Source organism: Amblyomma mixtum, chromosome 6 (assembly GCF_055824585.1).
Source record: "Amblyomma mixtum isolate Tamu chromosome 6, ASM5582458v1, whole genome shotgun sequence".
Taxonomy (NCBI): domain Eukaryota; kingdom Metazoa; phylum Arthropoda; class Arachnida; order Ixodida; family Ixodidae; genus Amblyomma; species Amblyomma mixtum.
The window spans coordinates 107,730,344-107,755,676 of record NC_143017.1 but is presented as its reverse complement, the minus strand read 5'-3'; the positions used below and the strand labels follow the sequence as shown (position 1 = coordinate 107,755,676).

The following is a 25,333-nucleotide window of genomic DNA, read 5'->3' as shown; positions in this document are numbered from 1 at the left end:
ATCATGATTAAATAATTGCCCTATTAATCCGCCATTGATGAACACCACCTATTAAGAAAAATTCCCTCTGCTTCTTTATTTCGGTAATTGTTGGCTTGCGCCATATATATATATATATATATATATATATATATATATATATATATATATATATATATATATATATATATATATATATATAGCCACAGAAACCGAGGAACACAGCGTATTTTTATATTTATATCTCTATTGTGTGGTGTTGACCAATGAAGAATATTACTGAATATGTTATTGATTAGTAAAGCAGAAAAAACAACCACATGCCACCGGTGGGAGCCGAACCCACGACCTATATATATATGTATATAGCGAAGTCTACTCTTCTTTAAGGGGAACTATTTATTTGAGTGGACGTTTCGATGGGAAGACCGATCTTTTTAAACGAAGCGTATACTTCGCGATATACTCCTTTAGGCAGTCAAGTACTTCATACTCTCGCAACCATATGTATATATATATAAATATACATATAGCATATAGCACAAGCTATATGCTATATGCATATAGCTCATATATATATAGCACAAAAAGATAAACTTACTTGGTTGCTAGAGGTGAAATGCGAAATTGAGAAACGCTTAATTTAACATTTATTGGGAGTCGACGTTTCGGACAGAGCCTGTCGTTTTTCAAGTCTTGAAAAAGGACAGGCTCTGTCCGAAACTTTGACTCGCAATAAATGTTTACGTAAATGAAGCGTTACTAAATTTTGCATATATATATATATATATATATATATATATATATATATGCGGAACCCTTTTGTTTTTAAGCGCATGTCTACTTTATAAGTATATAACTTCGGGTTCACAGTGCTGTCGTCTCAAATGTTATATATGTATATATATATATGCTAGATGTGATGATGTCACAAAGTCACGTGACCTAGGTTTCAGGTTAGCCACCTGCTTTATCAAGCAGCTGGCTCACTTTCTATAAAGAAGTCATAACTCGTGCCACAACATCTTGGCGCAGCAACGTTTAATGATGCGAAAATTGTGAAACACCCCGCTACCACCCATATTCGCGTCTGGCCTAACTACGTAATCGGCTGCCATTATTTTTGCATAAAATTTCTCCATGGCACTCAATTGAAAGTTTCTTAAACGCTGCCAAAGTAGGAAGCCTGCGGCTTTAGATTATCTTGATAGTTGTTTCCCTGCAGAAACAAAATGGAACCCCCCTCCCCCTTTTTTTTTGCATTTCGCAGGGCTGGGCTGACACGAGCCTGCACGGGTCGGCGCAGATACCGACTCCCAACCTGGACGCCCTGGCCTGCACGGGTGTGCTGCTCAACAATTACTACGTGCAGTCGTTATGCTCGCCCTCGAGGGGTGCCCTCATGACCGGCCTCTACCCAGCGCACAACGGTCAGCCACTGCTCATGCCTGGCCTCATGAGGGCATTCGGTTTGTGTGAGCGTTAATGCGGCAGATACTGGGTTGGTCAAAAGTTCCCGTGCCACAGGGTCTGTTTCGGGTCTTGTACTGGGGAAGTTACGACACTCCCGAAGCTAAAAATTCCGCAGGGTGTGCAGGAGCCCCGTCCCGAAGCTTTAATATCTTGGTGGCTTCACAGAGGTCGCAAGGGCACGTCTGTACTTTTCAAAAGCAGACAATGTGGCATGAGAACTTTTAATCCCGCCTCATTTTAAAAGGAGGAGCTGCAACACTCGCTTAGGACCATGAAGAGAAAAAACGCTCTCTGCGAGATACTGTAAGTTTATTCAACCGGTTTAATGGTGTAAAAAAGCAAACCCAGACAAAAGGCAAACTTTCACTGTATGCAAAGAAACTGAAACTTGCGGTGAGGATACAAACTATCACATAAGGAATGTGTACGTCAAAACATAAGTAGTTCCCTCTTCAAGTAAGTGGTTGGTTATAAACCCCTGATTAGTTGGTCAAGACTTGCCCTGCCATCTGGTAGCCAGTCTAGTGAACTCGATAGCACAGATGCGTTGGTATGGCGCCAATCCTCGAGCTCCGAAGCAGCGTTAAGTGGTCTTAGAATGCAAAAATTTCAGAAAGTGACGCATCTCGCCTTTTGGGCATAATGACTGCCATTAGGTGGACGTGCATTGTACTTCCCTCCTTGTTCGAGCACGCCTCATTGTAAGAAGGGTGCGTACATACACTGCTAGGTTGGCCACGTCCTGCTCAACGCTTTATAAAAAACGTGACTGCGACACTGCAGAAAATGCTCGAGGGCAAAGAACGTGGGTAAGAAGCCACGTGTTAACGCTCCCGAAACATGTATCTTTTATTGAGCGAGTCCGGAAAAGGGCCATGTGTCATGAGTCCCTGCGTGAACTTAACGAACAGGAACTGCGACAGGGGAACTGCAAGGAGGAAAATGAGAGAGAGTGCGTCGAGCGGTTGCGAGTACAGCAGCTGTTTAGTGAAATGCAGCAATCCAAGCTACATAGCGCCAGCTGTTTTTATGGTCGGGGGTTTTCCTTGCATTAAGGCGAATAAAATTACGCGACGATCAGATACTGTGGATAAAATTCTGCGAAAGCAGTTGGATTTACCATTTATGTCTACTTTGGTACTTTTACTCTAAACCAGTGCTTCACACACGCAACAGAATTTCTCTGGAGAGTAAAGTTGGAAGGAGGCGGGTCGAGGGTATCAGCCTTATAGCTAGGGGGAGGGGGAGGCGGGGGAGAGGTTACTGGTCAGTGGTGCTTCTCAAGGGTAGAGGCTTCACTTCAACAGACACAAGTCTAGGATTCTTGTACATCAATTTTAATTTTGAGGCAACTGTGGTCTATTTTAAGGTATTTTTATGGAAATATTGAAGGTAATGGTCTAGTGTTCGGATGCGTAACAAAATGTTTTTTAATTTTTTCATCTTTTTCATCGAGCAATTAACACTGAATATAAAGCCGAAGAGGGACGTTTCTGACGGCAGCCGAGGGAACATCAGCGGATATATTGAATGTTAATTTTAAGATATATCAGCAACTTCCGGTATAAACCAACTTCCGGTTTAAAAGTGCGCTTGTTCAGAATTTCTAGGTATGTTGAATTTCCAGGGGAGAGGCGGAGTAGGACCTCTTTCGTAGCAAAATCCTCCCGTCGTCTTGAGGCTGCCTCGATCTGTTCTTCGGAGGTGCCTGAAGCGGCACAAGACAGGCAACTTTATGCAAGGCGGTCCTGCGCTGTGGCCGGTCACGAGGCTGAGGCTGTGGGCGTATACAGGTGACAGGAACTTCCGCTTTTCATGGTTTTTGACGCAGTTGGAGCGGAAAAGGATTACAAAGATGACCTTTTAACGAATATGTGTTGATTTATCTGATCTGGCCTTGTCAAGATCTACACAGTTCATGCTCTCGATGTTCCGCAACAACACTGCGTTGGGATCTCGCGATTGCGCAAATTATTCCTGCGCTGATGAACTCTTCTCTAGAAGTTAGCCTCGCTTATATACGCCAGAACAATAGGATGAAAAGTATTGATCCTCTAGTAACGTCAAAGCAAGGCGAACTACGTTGTTTGTTACTCACTTGCTTGCGATACATTGCAGGCATCGGAATTCCTCTTTTGGGTGCGGAGCCGGCAGGTCTGCCTCTAGAATACAAGATAATGCCCGAACACCTCAAAGACCTGGGCTACGAAACTCATCTTGTAGGAAAGGTAAAACCACACATTTTTCTTGACGGTGCACTGAATGATTTTGATGGGCGAACATACCGTATTGTGCGTTTTTATTGTAAAGACTTTCAAAAATTTTCCCGCCTCAACCGCTCGATCGTTTGCGGTGAAACTGCGCACAGAGCTTGCACAATATGGTAACTTTCGTATCGTAGCAAGTTTTACAACGGTACTTACTTAGTTGAGCCGTGCATGATGCGAAATCGTAGTTGTCTGCGTAGAGATCGTCGAACCAAAACCCGCAGACGCCGTTTTTTCGCTGAAGGGCGGCAGTGGTGCCATCTGTTTTCAGCAGTGAAAAGCGTCACGACAAGGCGCCGAGGTAGCCGAGGTGAGCGTTGCATGAAGCGCGTGCCTACACTGTACGCGTGCCCTTTGAATATGCCGTTTTTTCGGCTAACTGAGCGAAAAAAGATATCAGAACAACTGATTTAACGAGGCTTTACCTTTCAGGTGATGTTATTTGCAAAATCGCCGCGGCACTTTGTCGTGACGCTTTTCACTGCTGAAAACAGATGGCGCCACTGCCGCCTTTCAGCGAAAAAACGGCGTCTGCGAGTTTTGTTTCGACTATCTCTACGCAGACAACTACGATTTCGCATCATGCAGGGCTCAAATAAGTGAGTACCGTTGTAAAACTTGCTACGATACAAAAGTTACCGTATTGCGCAAACTCTGTGTGCAGTTTCACCGCAAACGATCGAGCGGTTGAGGCGGGAAAATTTTTGAAAGTCTCTACGATAAAAACGCACAATACGGTATGCGTGAATAATTCACTCAATGGTTATAGGGCTCGGCTGCTGACCCGAAATACGCGGGTTCGATTCCGGCGACGGCGGTCGCATTTCGATGGAGGTGAAATTAGCGCTAGACGGCCGTGTAGTGTGCGATGTCAGTGCACGCTGAAAAATCCAATATGGCTGAAATTGTGCGCAGCTCTCCACAAGGGCGTTACTCATAGCTTGAGTCGCTTTGGGACGTTAAATCCCATCATCATCATCATCATCATCATCGCCACCAAACTAAACCAGTTTGTGAGAATTTAACCTTCTGAACCATTTGTCTAGGCAGTCCATTGGCTCAGTTCACCTTTCTGAGGGCAGGCTTCGCCATGTAGATCCCTATATTCTGATACAGGCAAGGAACTGTATTTTTACAGCAATACAGCTGTATGGTCTTCATGTTTGTGATTTCACGTCGGCTGGGTGAATGGACAAGAATGACGCTTTGTAGCGTTAGTATATCGAATCACACTATGGACAACGCTGGCTTTACCCACGCATGCAGTTAAAGGGAAAAGGAGGGGACAGAGGAACAAGGAGCCAGGAAGAGACTAGGAACAAGCCGCGTGCATGCCGAGATAGCGATGCCGATTCCCGCAGTTTCCCAAACCCGGCCTCCAGTAGTGAAAAATGCTAAATTCTGTCGCGTTTTTTCACTTTTGCAAGGACAGGAAATAGTTCAGTAACTGCCTCACTTCTTAGTGGACATCTTGACCATGCCTAAGCGGTAGGGAAGAAGGCGGGAGTGAAAGATACCGCAAAGGAGGGCTCCAAAATAATTTCGACCACCTGGGGGTCTTTAACATGCACAGACATCACACAACAACTCGGGGCTTTTTGCGTTTCGCCTCCATCGAAACGCCGCCGCCACGGATGGGTTATCGTAACGACAAGAGGACTTGACTTCGTCAGGTGAATACAAGTCCTCTTGTAGAAATGTTGGCAAGCACCCTGAGGCTTTCCCCTCTCTTTTTCACTTTGTGATCACCGTTGCGGGTAGTATCATACGATTTCTTGTTTCGTATAACACAAGTTCCTTAGTCAGGTTGGAAGGCAAGCTCGCGAAAAGCAGTCGAACTGAGTGTGCGAGTGTTCCACTCAGACCTTTATGTATTCAGCGCCTGTGTATTGTGTATTCAGCACATGTCCGTTTCATTTCTGAGTGCGGAACCTTCGTCGAAATCGAACAATCACGACGACACACTAATGATTTAAGGCGCGTAGCCAGCCTTAGGTGTCCTCTGATTTTTTTTTTATGCGACTACTTTTTTCCATAGGCAACCCCCTTGAGCTGAAGAATTCGTTGCGTAACTTAACGACTGATGGGCGTTCCTAGACACTGTATATCGTGCCTTTGTGCTGTTATGAAATGATCATGCATGTTAAAAAAGTTAAGAATTGAAAGTGCTATGTGTGCGTTTCAGTTCTCACGTCTTTCTTCTTTCTCGGCAGTGGCACCTGGGGTACCACAGTCTGGATTACACGCCCACGTTTCGGGGCTTCGACAGCTTCTACGGCCTGCACACTGGGCCAAGCGATTACTACAAAGAAATTATGGAACAGGTTAGTGCGCACACGCCCGGACACTGCAAATTGAGGTTGTGCCAACGCGTGCCAACTCGCAGCATGAGGCAGGTTATGAAGGTGTTGAAGGTGTGGTGCAGTGAATGCTTCGGAGAAAACTTCTGAATATCACTCCAATTTCTCCTGTAGGCGAAGCATCAAAACAGTGCTATGAGCATTTTGGTGTTTGTTCAGTATAGTATACTATTTGCCCTTGAACGCTTGCAAACAACAGCTTTAAGCTAGAGTTGCGTATCGAAGTCTGTAAGTGCTGCTGTACTCGAGAGCAGGCGGTGGTTACACGTATTATTTAACTTATTTGCGCAGTCATGTAGCCTCATACAGAACGTCTATTCCTTCGGTCTTCTTATGAACGTATAGTCAAGTATATAAGTCACACGCACTAAGCCTACCGACACCACTTCAGCCTGCTGGCATGCCTGACGAAGCACGTGGCTTCGCCAACTGTGTCTGCATTAAATGCGCCCGCCGCGTCTTCAACGCCGCTTACTCGGATTGTCTCGCCTGAACTATCAACGCTGCCGCCTGCCACGTCGCCACTTCCTACTGAATCGGCTCCTGCCTGCAATGACATAGAAAACTCCTTGTCCAGCCCACTCGTTCTGCTGCACACACCCGATCTGGTCCCTCCTATGGATTTCGTTCCTTCCCCTGTCGATAGCTGTGAACCATCGGTGCTTCCTGCATGGTCGCCAGCGCTACTTTCCCCGCCTGGTGATGATCTCGGTGGGCCTCCAGCTCCCACCTAGCAATCTCATTTCCACCACCTGGTGTTGGCCTTACGACCTGTTCAAAACCATCATCAAGGTTGCCAATCTCTCGGAACCGCCTGTACTGACCTCACCCTCCAGACAAAGCCAGTCCAGAACCTGGTCTTCCACAGGACCCACTGAGATCTTGCTTCCAACCTTATCTTGCACATCACTCAGATCAACCTCGGCGGTAAGCTGGTCAATTTCCGCCCGTACCCTGTCAATTCTCTCCTCTCCTACCGATCGGTGCCATTCATGACGTCGAGACCGGCCTCTCCGCCACCAGTGCCATGAAGGAATTCCAGACCTACACGGCAGGCATAATCATCTCGCACGATGGGATTTACCGAAACAGTATTCATTACGTTCGCGGGTACTGTCAGCCCCCGCACTATTTTCGTTGCGCCGCGTTTCACTGCCGCTCTCAAAAACCCCACGTTACTACATGCATCCGCTGCCTCGAGATGGGCCACTGCGCACATCAGTGTTCTAGTGCCACCGATAGGTGGCCCAATCTGCTGCCCGCTGTCCGCAAATGCACGCAGTCCTGGTGTTGTCACTGTCAAACAAATGAGCGCTCTACATTCAGCCTACCTTCCCTACTATGCGCAGAAAAATAAGGAGTCTGTACAGAACACTTTCGAACAGCACGCCGCCCTCCCATTCCACTCAGCCGGCTCCTCCGCAGCACCTTCCGTTGTGTGCCTGTCCTCCTCTTACTGAGGACACGGTCAACACCACTCCCGGCTCGTACGCAGCTGTGGCACGGACCCTCTCCCGGCCTCAACACAAAGTCCAATTCTGTCCACTTCGACCGTCTACGGCCCGTCCTATTCCCACGCCTCGTTACTCTCTCTAATCATCTCCAAAGACTCGTCTCCTCCGCTTCTCCACCTTCATACACTATTGAAGAACACTTTCGTGGCCTCAAGCTACGTGTGGTTAGTCTCGATCTGGCCATTGGCCCCCTCAAAGAATACCTCAGCTCCATCAATCGCCGCCTCGATGCTCTCGAGGCTCGCATGGGTCCTCTTCTTCCCAATCTGACCTTGACCGTCGACTCCAACAGCATGAGGAAGCCATCACCCAGCTGGAAACCAAATTTAATCACCTCAAAACTCACGTTAATGTCCAGCTGGAACATATCCTCACGATAATTTCCACCCTTCAATCCTCTGTGCAAACCATCACGCACTCTCTTCACTTCTCTTCCGAATAAACGTGATGGCTCATGCCATCACGATTCCGTTAACTAGATATGATTATTGAGGACCTCAATTAGATTCGATGGAAGTGTCGCGAAGGGACAAAGGTGGGATCGTTGCCACCTGACCACCGTGGCATGGCGGCCACCTGCCAGAAGGAAGCTTCATACGGAAAAACAGACAACGGGTTTTCAGCGGAGTGGAAACGCTAGTGTTAGCGCACTAATCTATTTCAGTGTTGCCCGCCTTGATCATAAGATATAGTCCGGCCTTCATGCCGATTTTTCTTTAGGGGGAGGCTGACGTCTTTCGACAGATACAACTCAACACTCTTGTCACACCTGCACGGCTTTGTCTGTACGAATTCCCTAGTGATCCTTCATGTCCCAACTACCCTTCCCCCAATGCCAACCTCTCCCACTGTTTTTTCTCCTGCCCGGTTGCTGCTCAATCGTGTTTCTTCTCCGCCCCCTCCCACACTGTCGGAACCTGGCTGGTGTGTCTTTCAGCTGAATGCGATGAGCTCCATGAAGGTCAAAGAATGAATGAGGAGCTTCATAAATGAGGAGCTTCATGAGCTCCTGCTCATGAAGTAGACCATCGACGTATCAGGCGTCCAAGTGTTTTGCCGAATGAAGTCCCATACTACTGCTTATAAGAAGCGCAAACCTCCCTGAAAACAGAACGTCGATGTATACATTTGCGGCTGACTTTTACCCGCGAAAGTGTAATTTACAACTCAGTGAGGCATTTAAGAAAGCAAAGGCCAAGAGCCACATTTATCAAAAGCGTCGGCCCCTCAAGCGGAAGCTTGTATAAGGTTCTTTATCAGCTCTCTGTTGTGTGATAAAAGTACAGATGCATGTATTCATGCGTTGTCGCTGAACGTAAAATAAAGGGTTAAACAAAGAACAAGGAGAAGCAAAAAGCGAAGAGCTCGAAGAGCTTTTAATATCTTCGCAGTCGCCAGTAGCCAGTGGTAGTGTTACAAAGTGGCGCGACTGACAGAGGGAGATTGGAAAGGTCGGACTGTGAAAGCTAGGAGCGAGAAGAGGTCTCTATCATGGGAAAATAAGGCAAAAATAACAGAGGGGTGCTTGAGGGGGGACAGCGGCTTGAATTTTCTGGTTATCGCAGGGTGCCTCGCGTGGACTAGATTTCTGGAACAACACCGAGCCCCTCGTTCCCGATGAGCACGTTTACGCGACAACGGCCTTCACGGAGCAAGCTAAGTCCATCATTGCCCATAGGAATAAGTCCAAGGTAAGCACGCAAGCGTGTCGTTTTCACTTTTTCATTTCTGCCGATCGGTGCTTGAGCACAGTTGACAGCCATGGGTAAAGCTTTGACACGCAAACGACTTTCTTTCGTTTAGGCCTTAAAACTGAGCTAAAAAAATTTGGGGTGATTGATGGCTTGATCTGACAGAAATGCGTCAGCATGACGCGATTTCGTGACAGGAAAGGTTCATATGTCTAAGAACTTTTTACATATCTATTTTGGCATACATGAACAGCCCCACTGCTTGCGCACGATCTATCCCGTCCGCGAGAAACATGTTTAGACACGCCGGAAGCACATGTGGCCCTAGCTGCGTCCACCTCCGGCTTTCTCCGCCCGTCATCTTCACATATTAATTTTTATTTTTGCAGCTAAAAAAGTACATATTCTCGAAACGATAAAGGAGGATAAACAATTTGAAAACCATTACTGACTAAGCATTAACTATCGCGTCATTGCAGCCCCTGTTCTTATATTTGGCGCACCAAGCTGCACACAGCATCTACGCGCCCACACTTCTGGAAGCTCCTGAAATCAACATCGCGAAGTTTCCCTACATAGGTGACGAAGAGAGGACCATCTACGCAGGTGCGTATACGAGCTGTACCAGGCGAGATTGCACACACAAATACGCAGTGTTCAGTGATATGTGACAACAAAAATTGAGAGTGTTAAAATGTGCATTATTGCCCCAAATATCTTCAAAGCCGTGGTTTATTCGAATTATTGGTAGCAGTATGTGTTACGGAGGCTTCATCCTTTAACCCTGTCAGGCGCCGCTTCTCATCGCGATTCAAAACGAACATCATTCCACCTGAATAGCAAATCCAGGCCTAAAGAAAGCCAATTCCTTAGTTTTGAAACGCAAAACACCAACAGGAAATTTAAAAAAAAGCGTAGAACGTACAAAATTTCGTACAAAATGGTAACAATCGTTAAAATTCACATATTTAAACGCCAGGATCTGTCCGATAAACACTCCAAAGATCGTGGAGTGACTTTCTGTTTCGAAAAAGCGGGTTAGCGTTTAAATAACGAAAAAATATTACAGCTAGTGGCTAAATCTGTCTGAATAAAAAGGGTGGAAGACATGTTACCAAGATCATCGTTTTGTGAAATATTATTCTCTTCGTTGCTAGATGGCATCAAAAATCTTCCCATTTGCGGCACGAAAAATGCTAAATTCATCCGAAACAACTGTTCGGTGTAGCATGCACGCCGGAAATGTTTAGAGTTCGCTTCGTACACGCTGGTTTACAAAGCGCTTTTGAGGTTTTAAGAAGCAAGAGAAAGAGCAGTGGTGCCTTCACCTGGCAATAAATAGTGGGACAATGATATAGCGTTGACTAGCGTCGCTGGAACGAGGCCTACGAGGTTGAGCTACGTCTGTCTTGCTGTAGCTTTCATGCCACTTCGTAGGCAGACAAATAATATAAATGAAGTGTTTTGGGAATGAAGGCGAAAATAAAGCGGAAAGGATTTCAACAAAATGAAACAAAAAATAACAGGATGGTTACCACTGGTTAACGCGAGATTCATCGACAGCTGTTAAGGTATTTATACTCAACGATGTGTTACGGTAGAGGCTTTTAGAGCGACCTGACGTCTGTATAGTTCTAGGGCACTCTTTTTAGTTTTCCGCACACAGTCGTTTTTCTTCTGGGTCTCCTCTCTAGCCCAACGCTATATAAGCACAGCGCCGCCGGTGATCCTCTCCTCGTGGCAGCGCGCTCCGCAGGAGCTGCCGCAGATGGACAGTGCTGCATTCCTCCCCTCTCGCCATACTCTCCTCCTCTTGCCGTACCCTCCTCCTTCCACGGTAAGCATCCTCTTCTTTCTAGGGTAACGGCCCACGGGCTGGTTTCCATGGCAACCACGTGCCGGTTGCGGCCTCACATGCTCTCGCCGTAGCCTCCTTCTTCCATGGTAACCCATCCTCCATCCTCCTTCTGTGGTAACCACTGTCCGGACAGTTCCCGGGTAACCGCTCTCCAGTTACGCCTTCCTGAGCACTCTCACCACACCATCCTCCTTCTTCAGAAGCTACCTCCCGGTTGGTTCCCGTGGTAACCAACTTCGGGTTACGCCTTCCTACGCTCTCGCCACAAAGCTTCCTTCCATAGTAACTCGCTCGCCCTTCCGGGTGGTGTCCGTGGCAACCACCGACCGGTTGCGCCTTCTGACGCTCTCTCCATACCCTCCTCCTCCTTCCACAGTAACCGTCCTCCGGGTGCGGATTCTTCCGCTCTCTTCATACTCTCCTCCTTCCACGGTAACCACCCACCAGTTACGCATTCCTCTGTTGACGTCGTACCTTCCTGCTTGCACGGTAACCACCCTCTGAGTGGTTCCGAATGCTACGCACCTGCCGGTTACGCCGACGACTAAGTCACGCTGCCACGACACGAAACCAAGGAACGGGCGATTAACAGCTGTCGCTGTAAAAACAGATGATTCATACAAAACAAGGCATAAATCACTATAAGGCATGTTTTTTTTTCCTAAATGCATGATGTATATAGATGCGCTACGTTTAATTTTTCTTGCAGGAATGGTGGATGCATTGGACCAGTCAATGGGGGAGCTGCTGAAAGCTCTTGAGGAGGCCCAGATGCTAGCGGACACGGTAATAGTGTTCAGCACGGACAATGGCGGTCACCCTTACAACTTCGGCAACCCGAACCGAGGTTTTAACTGGCCCCTGCGTGGCATGAAAGGCACACTCTGGGAAGGTGGCATCCGTGCCTCTGCTTTCATTTGGAGCCCGCGCCTTGCATCCAGTCGCAGGGTCTCCACGCAGCTGATGCACGTGTCCGACTGGCTGCCCACGCTCTACTCAGCAGCTGGTAAGTGCGCAAGCCACCAATGAGGGACGATCGACAAATGTTAAACGAGTGTAGAAGCACATTTCTTTCGGCGTCGGTGTTCTTGCCTTGGAAGATCACAAAAGTATCTATGGCCACGTATTATGACGAGCGTGATACACTGCTGTGCAACATCAAGTGGGAATGTGCCATTCGACAACGCTGTTTGCAATGTGAACCCCTGATAGGTTACGAACTAAGCGCTACGCAGTGCAGAAATACTCTCGGAGCTTTAAGAAGACGCTGTCGTTGTATGGGACAGTGGTAGCTGAAACTTTTCTATTTTTGTTAAGCGGCACAGGGGGACAAACTGCAGACAAACTAGCCGTCAAGCTATTAAAGGTGCACTGAAGAGGAATCTGAACTCGTCTTTTTGCCGCGGGAACTCGATCTACACGTTCCGAGCATTCTTAGAAACTTCGATTTACTGCCCTGTGTGGCCGATTTCCCTAATTAAATTGAATTAACGTCCGGCTCCCGCCTTTTTTTTTTAATTCTGCCTCGTACGGTGGGCGGAGTCGACCAACGCGGGGAGCGCCTTTCACCCAATCCCGTGGCGGCTTGCCGCTCTGCCATCGGCGGAGTAATACGTAGTAGTCCGTAGAAGCAAATAGTCCGCGCGTATTTTTATTTCTGCGGGCTTATTTTGCGGTTATATTATCTGCAAGTGAAACTATTTATTCACGGAAACCTAAAGAACAAAATGAAGCAAAAGCAAAGCCTCCACGGAGCTGGCTGAAAGGCACTTCCCGCGTTGGTCGACTCCGCCCACCGTACGAGGCAGAATTAAAAAAAAAAGGCGGGAGCCGGGCGTTAATTCGGTTTAATTAGGGAAATCGGCCACACAGGGCAATAAGTCGCAGTTTCTAAGAATGCTAGGAACGTGTAGATCGAGTTCCCGCGGCAAAAAGACGAGTTCAGATTCCTCTTCAGTGCACCTTTAATACCACCGGCGCATAAACGCCACCAGCACACCCAAGTATGTGTAGTGGCATTCATCAGAACTGATCGGAGGGTTTTGAAATCGGAATTTTTCGTCGGTACTGCAAGCACCACCAATCGTTTCTCCTATGTGTTTATTTAAAAAAAACACACACAATTCGCGTACAGCTTTGACGGAAATATAGGCAAACTTCAAGTTGCGCATTTGGCTAGGTTGTGCACTAAAACTGACTCAATGCCTTGGTGGAAAATTTGTTAACATTTCGGTCGTACTTTTTACATTCACTTGTAGGCCAGAGTTTAATTAGAACACATAAAGGAAGTGTTCGAAACAAATAGCATTCTTTGGCTCTTCACCTGCTTGGAGAGTTCGAAGTTTGCGGCAACCGTTTTCTGCTTTGCAATCCAACTTAGCAAAGGCTTATGGGAAGCGTAAGTTAAAAATATCCGGAAGTCTATGCAAGCGTTATCTAAGGGGTCGTGATGAAAACATTGGGAGTGGGAGGAGAATGGGTTACCTAAAGTTTCTAGCGGATGACAGTAAAAAGTGTTAAAAATTTATGCTTTCTTTTGCTGTCGCTTTGCATCTAGTATGCGTAGTAGTAGGTCTTGGATCTATGTCCCCTCAAAGCAGGTAACCTGGCATACCACATAGAGCAAATCAATAGTGCAACCACTCGCGAGCCGCTCCGGACACCTGCAATACGCCAACTAGCTCGAGCGCCACGGATATGTCGCACCCTTTATGCGCAGCTGTGAAAACTAGTGCTTGCGGTGTGAGCACGGCGCAAGCTCAGTACACTTCTGGACTTTGTATTGAAGTTCGACGTCTTAAACCTCACCTAAACCTCAAAATTCCCCCTTAGGCCGCACGCCATCCTCGTCACTAAAGAGATATATGAATGAATGAACGAAGTGCAGAGCGAGAGTCCGGCAGTTTAGCAGGTGCGATGAAAGGCTGCGGCGATGGCCGAATGGTCTAAAGCAGCGGCCAGCGAAGCTAATCTATTCGCGCTGGCGCGGATTTGAACCCCGCTAGCGGCTGTAAATATGGGCGGCTTTTATGCGAAGCATACTAGCCGCACAACCGAGCTCTTGCTTGCTGCGCCGCGCGCGGCCGCGTAGCTACCACTTGACCTACATCGGCGCACCACGTGATATGACGTCACAACAGCTGTGAAAGCTGGGGCTCAACTCGTGCGCTCGCTTGCGGGCGCGCAGCCTCCACCGGCGGCCTAACTCCCGCTCCTTCCGCTAGGGGCGCTGACGTCACAACAGCTGTGAAAGCTAGGGCTCACCTCGTGCGCTCGCTTGCGGACGCGCAGCCTCCGCCGGCGGTATGCTTCGCATCCTAGGCTTAACCATAAGCTAAGCCAGGCCATTTTTTGTTTATTTATTTAAGACCGGTCGAAATACTACGCATCCACCCAAACACATACGATGGACAAAGGTTTTTCTTGACAACAGGGCATTCATTCTTAGCGCACGCACTAAAAAACCAGACCCACTGTTCGTGCCCCACTCTTTCCAGCACAGGCGAGGTGGCGTATCAGGTCTGTAGGCTCAGGGTATGGGCTATGCGATATGTAGGGAACGCAGTGTATATTCAAAGCTACCTGCCAGAGAGCAGCCATGCAGCTGCTGAAGAAAAAATAGCTATCTCGAAGCTATCTTTCTCGAATATTGCTAGTTAAAAAAGGAAACGACTGGTTTAGGAGATAGAACTCGCGAAAATCGGAAAACAATGGCAGTGGTTCTCCCAGCAGAGAAGGAGGGAGAAAAAAACACTTTTAACAAGATTATGTCCGGTGCACACTGGTAGTGCTAGGAAAAGAAGAGCCTTCATGGAGCCTTATGAGAGTACCTTCATGGACCCGAATTTACGTCAGTTGGAATGTCCTCGAAAGAGTTCTGGGAAGTCAAGAATGTCTGGTGCTCATGCAAGAACAGAATCCTGTCAACAATTGTAGAGACGTAGTTAAATTAAGCATCTGATTGAAATACTTGGACTTTGCTGTTCTGAAATATGTAAGACGACGTTGAATTGTGTCGTAAATTATTCGCTCTTTATGTCTCTTTCAGGGGGAAACGTAAATAACCTTGGTCCTCTGGATGGTGTCGACATGTGGCAAGCCCTGTCTAAGGGCACCTTGTCTCCCCGCTTCGAGCTGCTCCACGACACTGGCACTGGACACTCGGCTATTCGCTACGGGCATTATAAGCTTCTGGTCGGAAGCTTTGGCGCACCACAAGATGCACGCTACGAGGTTAATGGAGTTCTTTGTTTTTACTTTGGCATATGCCATCAGGTTTACTAACAATATTTATCTTAAACAAAGAAGGAGAGGGTTTAATGTGTTGTGAGAAACAATGGCGTTTCTTCTCTTTTTTGGCTTTTTGCATAATTATAAGTGGAGAGACCCTTTTTGTTTTCGAATATAACCGCGCAACTCTAAGGTATGGGGTTTCGTTAAGGCCGCCTATAGCTCTGCCCCATTATAATGACAGCGGACACGGTGACAGTCAAGATTGAGCTCATGCATGTCGTCTGTGCGAGGAAATACCCTGTGCTTTGACTAGTCCACTTACTTTTTCGAAGTTTTAGATACCCGTTCGACGTTATCTGACGGAGCAGTCAAAGAGTTCGGAAAGATAAGCGCGTTTCCGTGCAACTTCCATTATGGTCTCAAATACCCTGCACTGCCTACGGGCACAACAGGCATGCAAGGAGAGCTTCGGAATCAGGAAGTTTCATTTTGCTACCTCGAGTTATATTTGTAATTCCCAAAGCCCGCGAGCTTCCCTTTACTTCATTTGAGATGCAGCAGTGAATGACTACAGGTGTCATTATTAATTCACCTTTGCATCGATATACAGTCATGGACAAAAGTTTGCGCGATGCGTGACCAGGAAAAAATTATTCGCACCTTTCCTCGCTAATCAGACAGCTGGCATTTTTCCACAAGATGGAGCACGGAAGTGCCCGTGTGCGTAGCTGTCCAGGACCTGGTACGACCTGGCGCCCTCACAGTGATCTGCGCACGCGCAGTGATTCTCCGCAGAAGCGGGTTGCGGCAGTGGCCGCTGATCGTACTATGCTAAATCTATTATAAATGAGCGTAACGCAATAGAGTCGAGAACGCTTACAACACCCGCAGTTATAACGAACGCTCGGTTAATAAGACCAGTTGGTTGAGCTGCCGTCAAAATATGTACTAAGGCAATGGCGCTTCGCCTTGGTTCCAACGAGTGAGCGTAGCCGCGCCGTCCGATTAGTGCGAAGGTGGAGGCGCTGCAAGCTTGGCACTATAGCCGAAAGACTCGTGCTTTCTGCAGGAGTCGAGACCGAAGAGCGTCTCCCCAGCCCTCGTGAGACTCCGATATCACCAAGACATACTCGTACGAAGCGACGTCATTGTAGGCGAGATACAAGCACTCCCCGACCGTCATTATTCTGATTAAGACGATGACAAGGAGGCCTACCTATACCCGGCAACGCTTGAATCGCGATTAGTTATATCGCGTCCCTAAAGCACTTCGTTGGCAGCAGGGGCCTCGGCGAGGAGCGCTTGACCGTGCTGGACAGCTTGGAAAGCGTCGTGATTGGGTGTACTTTACAGACGCAGACGCGCATAGAATTTTAGAGAAGTAAATGCTACTTTTGTCTGACTATCTTTGGCTGTAATATGAGGAGTCCACTTACAGCGAACATCGGATACAACGAATGCAATCCACGTGAACGTTATGCTGTGGGCTCGTCTACATATGTTTGGTTGTAGAGAAAACACGCGTTCAGCTGGGATGTCTTCTTGAGCGTGACTCGACTGATTTTGCATACGTTTAGGTACACACCCAGTCTGCAGCCACTCTTGGACTCAAGCATTAGCACTTTGCATCTATCGAATTGCGGACAAGAAAACAGCATGGAAATACCTTTGTTTTCGGGTTACACACCGACAGTTAGCCAGCAGAGAAAACTGACTGCCATCCCGCACACATCGCCGTTGTCGCTGATGAAGACGTAGAAAGCTTTGCGGACTACGGTTAGGGACGTATGCGACGCATTTGAAAGGGGCGTGAAAATGCTGATTTAAAGACTGGCCTCTGTTTTATCCTCGAATGAATTTTGTCACTGGAAGATGTTTTTGGCGAGTGGTCTCTGCTTTGCGAACTCAATCCATGATTCACTGGCGCTAGCGCTAGAGTTCACATTGGTGCTGAAATTTAGCCGCACTTATAGCAGCTACAGTGCTGACTAGCGTCAGCGTGATGAAGTCTAGTCGTGTTTTCCTTGATTATAACATTCGCAGCAGCCAACCTGCCCATAGAATTGGCCAGCCATCTCAAAATTCATGAACTTTGCGATGACCATTCGAACTCTCTATTTTTCTGAAATGCTGAGATGAGTTCCAAGAAAGAGTGTGCAACGACGTGGCTTGAGCGACCTCGAAAGTGTAGCGATGGAGATGCACGCAGGTAATCGGGGGAAGCCGGCCGTACCGTGACCTGGACGTGCTCCTGCGGAACTCCACAGCAACGGCCGTGCTCAGACGTTTCTACGGCGACCCACGGCTATTTGAGCGCGGTTACGAGAAGAAATGGAAGAACAGAGCGACTGTCGGGTGCAAGGGCCCGCAGAACACCAACTTCCAGCCGGATCAGAAGTACTACCTCTTCGACCTCGCCGCTGATCCTTGCGAGCTGCGCAACTTGGCTGACAAGAGGCCGGCGGTGAGAGCTTATATTGGACAGGATTAACTTGGATTGGAGAGGTTGGAATGGTTTGGGGATGTTGCTTGGTCGATGACTCTTGGATTCTGAACTGGGCGCATAGTCACTGCTGCGGCTGCTTATTCTTGCTACAATGAAAAAAAAAATACGTGAAAGCGGAGATCTCGCGGGAAGGAGAGGGCGATAGAGCGGATACCTGCATTGCGTTCGGTGCCACCTCTTCTGCTCTTCCAACCTGTTCCATACTAGAAAAGATTTTTGTCTATTTCGTAGAAGACAAGACAGAGCCGTTCTACATCAAGCGTTAAATTTAAATCTTACGTTCGCAAGGAAATGACATCTACTTAAATGAACGTTCTGCAAATTACGTAATGAAGACATTTTTTAGAAGGAAAGAACTACCCTTTTTTCTGTTTATACTTGCGAACCCTACGTGACGGTTCTGTGGTGATTTCTTAAGACCACCAAAAGAAACAACCACAAAGTTTACCTTCATCAAAAGCCTGTTACAGTGGCGACACAATAGAAAAAAAAATGTTCTGGAAGCGTAGTGAATGTTTGCAATTTGCTTCATTTGTCACAAATTATATTACGTGAAACGTGACTGACCAAAATTTTCACGTTTTTAAAGTTAATGAACTCTCGGAAGTAGTGCCTCGTTTCCCAACCTGGCGTTTCGTTCCACTTCCAGCTCCTGTCTTTCTTGGTGAACAAACTGGCTGTCTACGCCGCAACGGCGAAGCCGCCGATCGTGGTCCCACTAGACCCTAGGGGACTGCCCGAGAACAACAATGGAATTTGGGCGCCTTGGCTCTAATGGTGCTGGAAGGAGTCGTCCAGCACTACTTTTGCGTAAGCGCCCACCATTACGGAGATGTCAGGAAAGACCAGATGTTTTTTTTTTTTTTTTTCAGTTTTCTCCGTGCCTCTTCCCATTGCACTGTGTGTTATGGAGCTTCGTGTCAACTGTAAATAAAATATGTGTACAGTGAAAATGGAGCAGAGCTCTCGTGAGTTCTTTCTTAGATCCCAGCGCCGACGCTGAATCGTTGGCAAGCGTCTGTCCACTGGCGTCGCCGCCAGCCTCTATTTGCCCCAAAGCAGCACACTATAACTGAACGGCATTTTCACGCTCGCAGAAAAGTCCGACCGTCCGTGCAGGCGGACAGTACGGGCCTCCAGCGATTGGAAATGACGGAAGGGGAGAATGTACGAAAGTGGTGAAAGGCGAGTTCGGCCCTTCAAAGAGAGTTAGCGTTACTAAAAACCTTTGAAAAGTGTTTTTGTTGTGCGTCTTCGTGACATTAGTGCCATTTCGCCCAAGATATTTCGCAATTTGCTTAGAAGGCTGATAGTGCCATAGAAGCCCGCGGCAATTGTCAAGAAAAAAAACGGAGAAGAATATGACAACAAGATATCCCGGGAGAGCGAACGGTGGCGGGAGAGAGTGAGGAAGAGAAATGGGACTAGAAGGTTTGCAGGGGTATACACTAGAGCACTGCACGGGCCTCAATCTGAGGCCCAAGCCCGGCCCGGGCCCGAGACCTGAAGCCCGGGCCCGGCCCAGGCCTGCTAAATTATCGCTCTAGCGAGCCCGGCCCGGCCCGTGAATCTCGGAGAGAAGCCCAGCCCGGGCCCGGCCCAGCCCATTTCACAGTTACTCTTGAGGTATACTGCTCACTCTGAGCAAGCACACTGCTACTAGACCGATAAGAAACTGGCCGACAAACTCCGAAACCACAGTTTGGCTTGCAGAAAGTTGGTTCTTTTTAATCCAGAAGGTAGTCATTAAGAGTAGTGCTCGCCAGGCCCGTCTTTTGAACAGTGATCTCGTGTAGGTGCGCAAAGATAAACTAGGAAGTTCCGAGAGCCAAATAAAAAGGGCTGCATACACTCGTAATAGACTACTTTGCATTCCCCCATTATTTTAATCAGTCATGTTTTGCTGCTCGCGAAGTATAAACATTCAAGCTGTCTAGCAAGCAGTGGGATGACATTTTTTTAGTGAACGCGATCTGACAGTTTGAACTCAGCCGAACTGGTCGCCTTTCAGCAGAAACGAAAACCTAAAGGCTTGAGGATTTCACGGTGTGTGTTTGAAGACTATAAGCGTCCTAAACTAATATGTTCTTCCCGAGTGCATTTCTAATAGTGTATAGGTATGTTTTGGGATGACGAACGTTCAATGGCCAATTAAGACCGGTTGAATTTTACTCTTACTGGTGGAGCAGAAGATAACGCTCAAACCACGTGATAACTTACAGGGCAAAACACTTGTCATGACAACCAGTCTGAAGAAGCGAGGAGGGATAGATGTGGTTATGAAATGAGATTTACAAACTCTCGCGAGCTTTAGTTTGTGAATTTTCTCACGTGAAAAAATATAGCTATATAATAAAAGCTATGTTCTTGGGGATTAAGGGCCCAAGGGGAGTCAGGCTGTGAGAGACACCGAAGCAGAAGGCTCCGGATCATTTCGACCACCTGGGCTTCTTCAACGAGCAATGATACTACAAAGTACATGGCTGTCATGCTTGCCGCCTAAACAGAAATGCGGCCGCCGAGGCTAGGAGCAAAGCCTGGTTCCCCGGCTCAGTAATCAAGCGCCTTGACCACTAAGCCACCGCGGCGTGGAAATAAGAAAATAAATAAATCAATGAATAAAGCTTAGTTTTTTTCTCAGCGCGTGCCATAACCCATAGCTCATCCGTGTCGCTGCTCTAATGCCGAAGTTGTGTACTTCACTCTGCAATAGTGAATGAAGAGTCGGACACCAGCCGTTTTTGTACGGACCCAAGCCCGGCTCGGGTCCGCAGCTTTAAGCCCGAGCCCGGCCCGGGCCCGCAACTTCAGGCCCGGGCCCGGCCCAGGCCCGGCAAAACAGGTCATGTCCCGGCCCAGCCCGGCCCGCGGGCCGGGCCGGACCCGGGCTTTCGGGCCGGCCCGAGCCCGTGCAGTGCACTAGTATACACACTGGCCACTGCTGGCGCAAGACAAGGTCCATTAGAAACCAGTACCAGCGGCATTTGTCCTACAGTGCGCGTAGTACTGTAATACTGGGCCAATACTGGGTCAAGCTGTATGCATAACTTTTAGCCCAGGGTGGCCATCCAGATTTTTCTGGTAAATAAATTACATTGATTGATCGATCGATTGATTGGTTGGTTTATTTATTGATTGATTGATTGATTGATTGATTGATTGATTGATTGATTGATTGATTGATTGATTGATTGATTGATTGATTGATTGATTGATTGATTGATTGATTGATTGATTGATTGATTGATTGATAACCGAGCTGACGGTAATGATGATGACGATGGCAGGGGTGGTGAATGTTTTTAGCGTCTTGCGACGAACATGACCGCCGCGGAGGCAATGGCGCAGGTAACGATGAGGGCGCATTTGTCAGTATCAGCTCTACCCTTACTTCCATCAAATCAATAATCCGTCAGCAAGAAGCACAAACCTACATAAATGGCGTCACGATTCTCATGCTGAGTAATGAATGCGTCAGCAGATAATGTTATTTGCACCATGCTCTGAAATCATGGTTCCGAGAGATCGATCGCTACGCGGGGCAAGTGCGTTATGGTAAAAACGGCGTTAGGCGATTCGCTTTTGGCGTCATGTCAGGCATGCACGCAACGCACTCCTGGAAACAACAAGTCACGTTAATGTCAATAAAAAGATTGCATTCCATTACTTCTTGCGAGTATTGATCATTTATTTGTAAGACACACTTACATGCCAGATACTCCTTGTTTTCACCTTACCATTACAGGTACTCTTTTTTTTTTGGCCACGAAGAGCAATTGAAGCCGCCGCAGCCAGCCTCTTATGTTACAAACTGGGCCTGGTACATCGCAACCATGGCACGTGAAATGAAAGCTTAAAAGAGTGCGTTGTTGGGCTAATCGGTCAATCGTTATCAACTAAAGGTACACAGCAAGTGCACACTCGCGACTGAAAAATCAGTCGTCAGTCTGCGCTTGTTGTTACCCTTCGGATCTTTGTCTGTGCGTGCGTGGAACCCTTTGTTGATACTCAAATGAAAGCCTTTGTTGCTTCCGAACTTGTCTTCCCCGTTCCTTCAAAGTTATGAATTTGCTTGGAACGAAGCAGCTGTTACGAGAATTTCATTCGGCTCTTTACACAGGGCACCATTTTACAATACCAAGCACTCTTCTCTTGCTTGCAAAAAAAAACATTATCTGAAACAAGTAGTTAAAACAGTGGCCCAGATTCAGGAGTACCATTCGAACGTTGTGTGGGTTTTCGCCATCAAATACTTTGCAGACATGTTTATGAAGCTCCCCAATTATATATATCATGTGATCACAGTGGACGACGGCTACGAGCGCTTGAAAGATCGGAAAATATTCGCAACCGCGGGACAGTTTCTGGGGCCGCCGCGCCCCAGAAGGGCGCCGCGCAGCTGTAGAAAGGAATGTGTGAGCTGCCAGCCTCGGCAGCACTGCACGTCAAGAGTTATCTGCGGTGCACATGACAGTCTTTTGATATGCACAAAGCCCCTGCTTTCGTTCGTCCTCAGTGAACGCACGGAGGTTTGAGAAGACCGTCTCTCGGCAAGTTTTGCATCGTTTGACGGCCATGGTAGATTTCCGCTCAGGAGAGCTGACCGTACAAGAGAGACTTTAGGTGTTATTAGATCTTGTTCTCACAGCACAAATGAATAGTGGTTTGAATTGTCCGTGATATTAAAACAAGTAAATCGGAAGAAAGACGTGCACCAAGAGAAAAATCTAGCATTTGTTCTGTGTCTTTCTCTATCTTGTCTTTTGTCCTTTTAGCTAGGTCACTCCTTCGACCCGGGTTCAATCCGGCCGGTACAAAAGGTACCCGTGTTCTGTGCGATGTAGGCGCTCGTTAAAGATCCTCGGGGGGCTGAAATTGATCCGAAGCTCTTCCGCATCCCTCATAACCTGTATGTTTAGCTTCCGGACATTAAACCGCACAATTAATATTTCAGCTGGGTCAGCTGTTTCGAAATGAAAGAGAACGTAGAATATTAAGGTACATGTAAACGAAGAATACTCGCTATTATGCTTCTCAGCTCCGCAACTGCTGCGACACAAGTAAATGCTGCTTATAGTAATTGAGGACTAGGCTTTTAAATTTTACTGAAAGGATTATGACTGTTAAGTGAACACTTTGCTGCGTGTGATAGAGTGTGGTGTGTGAAACATTTGGGGCAATTCCGCTTCAGTAGCAGATTCTTCTGGCTTCAGAGAAAGCCAGATTTCAACCAGAGCAAGAAGAAATTAGAAGCATAAAAAATTACGCGAAGAAATTTTGTTTGGCATACCTTGTAAGTGCAATGATAAGCTTATGTGAACTCATTTTAAATTCTTTTTTGATGGTACTCTGTCCTTATTTCCCTTGCATTAAGCTTAGCAGACGTTGTAGTATGTTCCATTTTCGCTCGATTTCGTTTTTCGTCCTGTGCTTCTTCCATATTACACGAAGCTCCAAAGGTCTCAAAAGTACACTTGAGCGATAAAAAACCCATGAAATCTCATTTTTTGTTTCTCAAGGACTTGGTACCTGTGTCGGGAATAATTTTTCAAGTCTGAAGTTACGCGAAAGCTGTATATTTTTCCTTTGTAACTTTGTTAGGAAATATCGCTTGACAGCAATCGAATGATATCGCATGGCAACCCACAGGCACCATCACAGGCAGCTTCTCATGGCTATGGCAGTCCAAGGGCTGTTTGACGCGAACCTGTGGTGGCAGTTTTCACCCTAATTCAAGAAAACTAAAGCTTGGTTACTGATCCCAAAGTCCAGGGATCTAATGCCGACCGCGACATGGCGGCCCGTATGAATGCATGCGACTATTCTGCTACTGCGCAGCCAATGATTTCTGAAATTATTACATGTGAATTATGACAGCTTTACCCTTGGGTCTCACCGAGGTCCTTCCAAAAGCAGCGTCAAGATAGCTGCGAACAAATATCGATATCGTAAGTATTCTGCTTCCCCACACAACTCCTCAAGTGCTTGCCGCGTCCACTCCAGCTGAGCGCCTGATATGCCGGAAGTTGCAAACACCTATTCACCGAATGCACTCCAACATGAGGGAGCTGCAGCCTTCAAGCAGTCAAATTAAATATATGCTGCGCTGCGCGAAAAGCTCGTTCAAAGGCACCTCACCTTCGTTGGGAGAGCATGTCGAGGTGTTTCCAGGCCCTATTTGAATTCTCGGAACGATCCGCAAGCCCGTAAGCTCTACGCCGGTTGATATACAGCTCCAGAACAAAACAATGTGGAACATGCGTGCAGTATGCCTTGACGTTCTTTCAGACTACGAGGCTCTTCCTGTAGCTCCCGCGGCAGCAAAAATGGGGCAGCTGTCCCCGCCTCGCTGCTCGTAAGCACTGAATATCCCACAAATCCCCCGGCGCGCAAGCAACCAAGCGCGACCCATTCGCACCTCTAGTTTCGCCGGTCAGCACAGGTGCGCAAGCCTATGAATTGCTGCAGACTGTCGAAAAGGCACCGCTCTTCCCGCACTGCCTTGGGCCAGGCTTCATCATACAGATGGAGGTGCACGATTATTCCGAGAACCGACCGACGCCTGCAACTGCGGGTGATCGTCTCGACGGCGCTCAGATGCGGAGCGAGGTAGACGTTCTGTTCAACGTCTTTTTTTTTTAAAGCAGATTTATTGCCTCAGCATCTTCTCTGCGTAGTCTTATTCCACGAGCCTCCGGTTTTGCCCCCTGGAGCACGCTGGCGACCCGTTTGGCGATCATAATTCGTAACTGTAGGCTGTTTTGCATTTTACAAACTCTCCGGTTAGGAGCTAGCTGAGGCGAGGGGACCTCTTTACGGTTATCGGATTGAGCTGTGGGCAATTATAGTCTTTAAGGCCGGTTTATCCACTCGTGTGTCGATGCGTCACATACGGTGAACAAAACTCACAGAAGGTGTTAAGGAAAAACTGCCGTGGTAAGGCGTGATCCTTGACGCCGCGCCTACGCACTGGTGCATGGTCACTTTTTAAAACCCGATCACCGAACGATCACTTCGGCCACCAGCCGCTGCACACCTGGTGGTGGAGCAACAAGCTACCTCGGAGCCGGAGGTTGATTGTGTGATAACCTTAGCGTGTCTAGACATTTCTGTGCCTGCCTCGAAAGCACGGAGTTCCCCACTGTTACTTTCCTCACATGGGTTCCCGCACGTGCTCCATCGCGCGCTCCCATGGGCGTCTCTTCCCGGTCTGAACAGGGGATGCCAGAAAGCCCGGGCAGAAGGCTGGGCAGCGGCTCTCTGCGATGTGCTACGGGGACACATGGTCTCGCCATGGTCGGGGATGGCCCAATCATTGCCCATGTGACGTGCCTCGCCTATTGCAAGCACCACTGGAGGGCATGGTCTTTTAGTACACGATACGCATGTAGTATTACATTTCCATCTTGCCGCTTGCGCTCTTGCGCCTATGATTAAGCATGAACGACTCTA

The 25,333-nt window shown here is 47.7% G+C and overlaps 2 protein-coding genes across 10 annotated transcripts in view; one reads left to right on the top strand and one right to left on the bottom strand.

Moving 5' to 3' along the window:
• LOC149339976 (arylsulfatase B-like) overlaps positions 1 to 18,838 on the top strand; it is a 48,653-nt gene extending 29,815 nt beyond the window's left edge. For 5 of the 6 annotated variants that reach the window (XM_089548705.1, XM_089548706.1, XM_089548704.1 and 2 more), the window contains 9 exons: positions 1,250 to 1,409; positions 3,571 to 3,680; positions 5,933 to 6,043; positions 9,159 to 9,284; positions 9,764 to 9,890; positions 11,852 to 12,148; positions 15,191 to 15,375; positions 17,585 to 17,839; positions 18,531 to 18,838. In XM_089548705.1, coding sequence (XP_089404831.1) covers positions 1,382 to 1,409; positions 3,571 to 3,680; positions 5,933 to 6,043; positions 9,159 to 9,284; positions 9,764 to 9,890; positions 11,852 to 12,148; positions 15,191 to 15,375; positions 17,585 to 17,839; positions 18,531 to 18,656 — 1,365 coding nt within the window. In that variant the 5' untranslated portion in view covers positions 1,250 to 1,381 and the 3' untranslated portion in view covers positions 18,657 to 18,838. The remainder of the gene's footprint in view (positions 1 to 1,249; positions 1,410 to 3,570; positions 3,681 to 5,932; positions 6,044 to 9,158; positions 9,285 to 9,763; positions 9,891 to 11,851; positions 12,149 to 15,190; positions 15,376 to 17,584; positions 17,840 to 18,530) is intronic. The other variant, XM_089548703.1, reaches the window with a different exon arrangement.
• Positions 1 to 25,333, bottom strand: part of LOC149339974 (uridine phosphorylase 1-like) — a 97,493-nt gene that overhangs the window by 41,423 nt on the left and 30,737 nt on the right. The gene's annotated exons all lie outside the window — the stretch shown is intronic.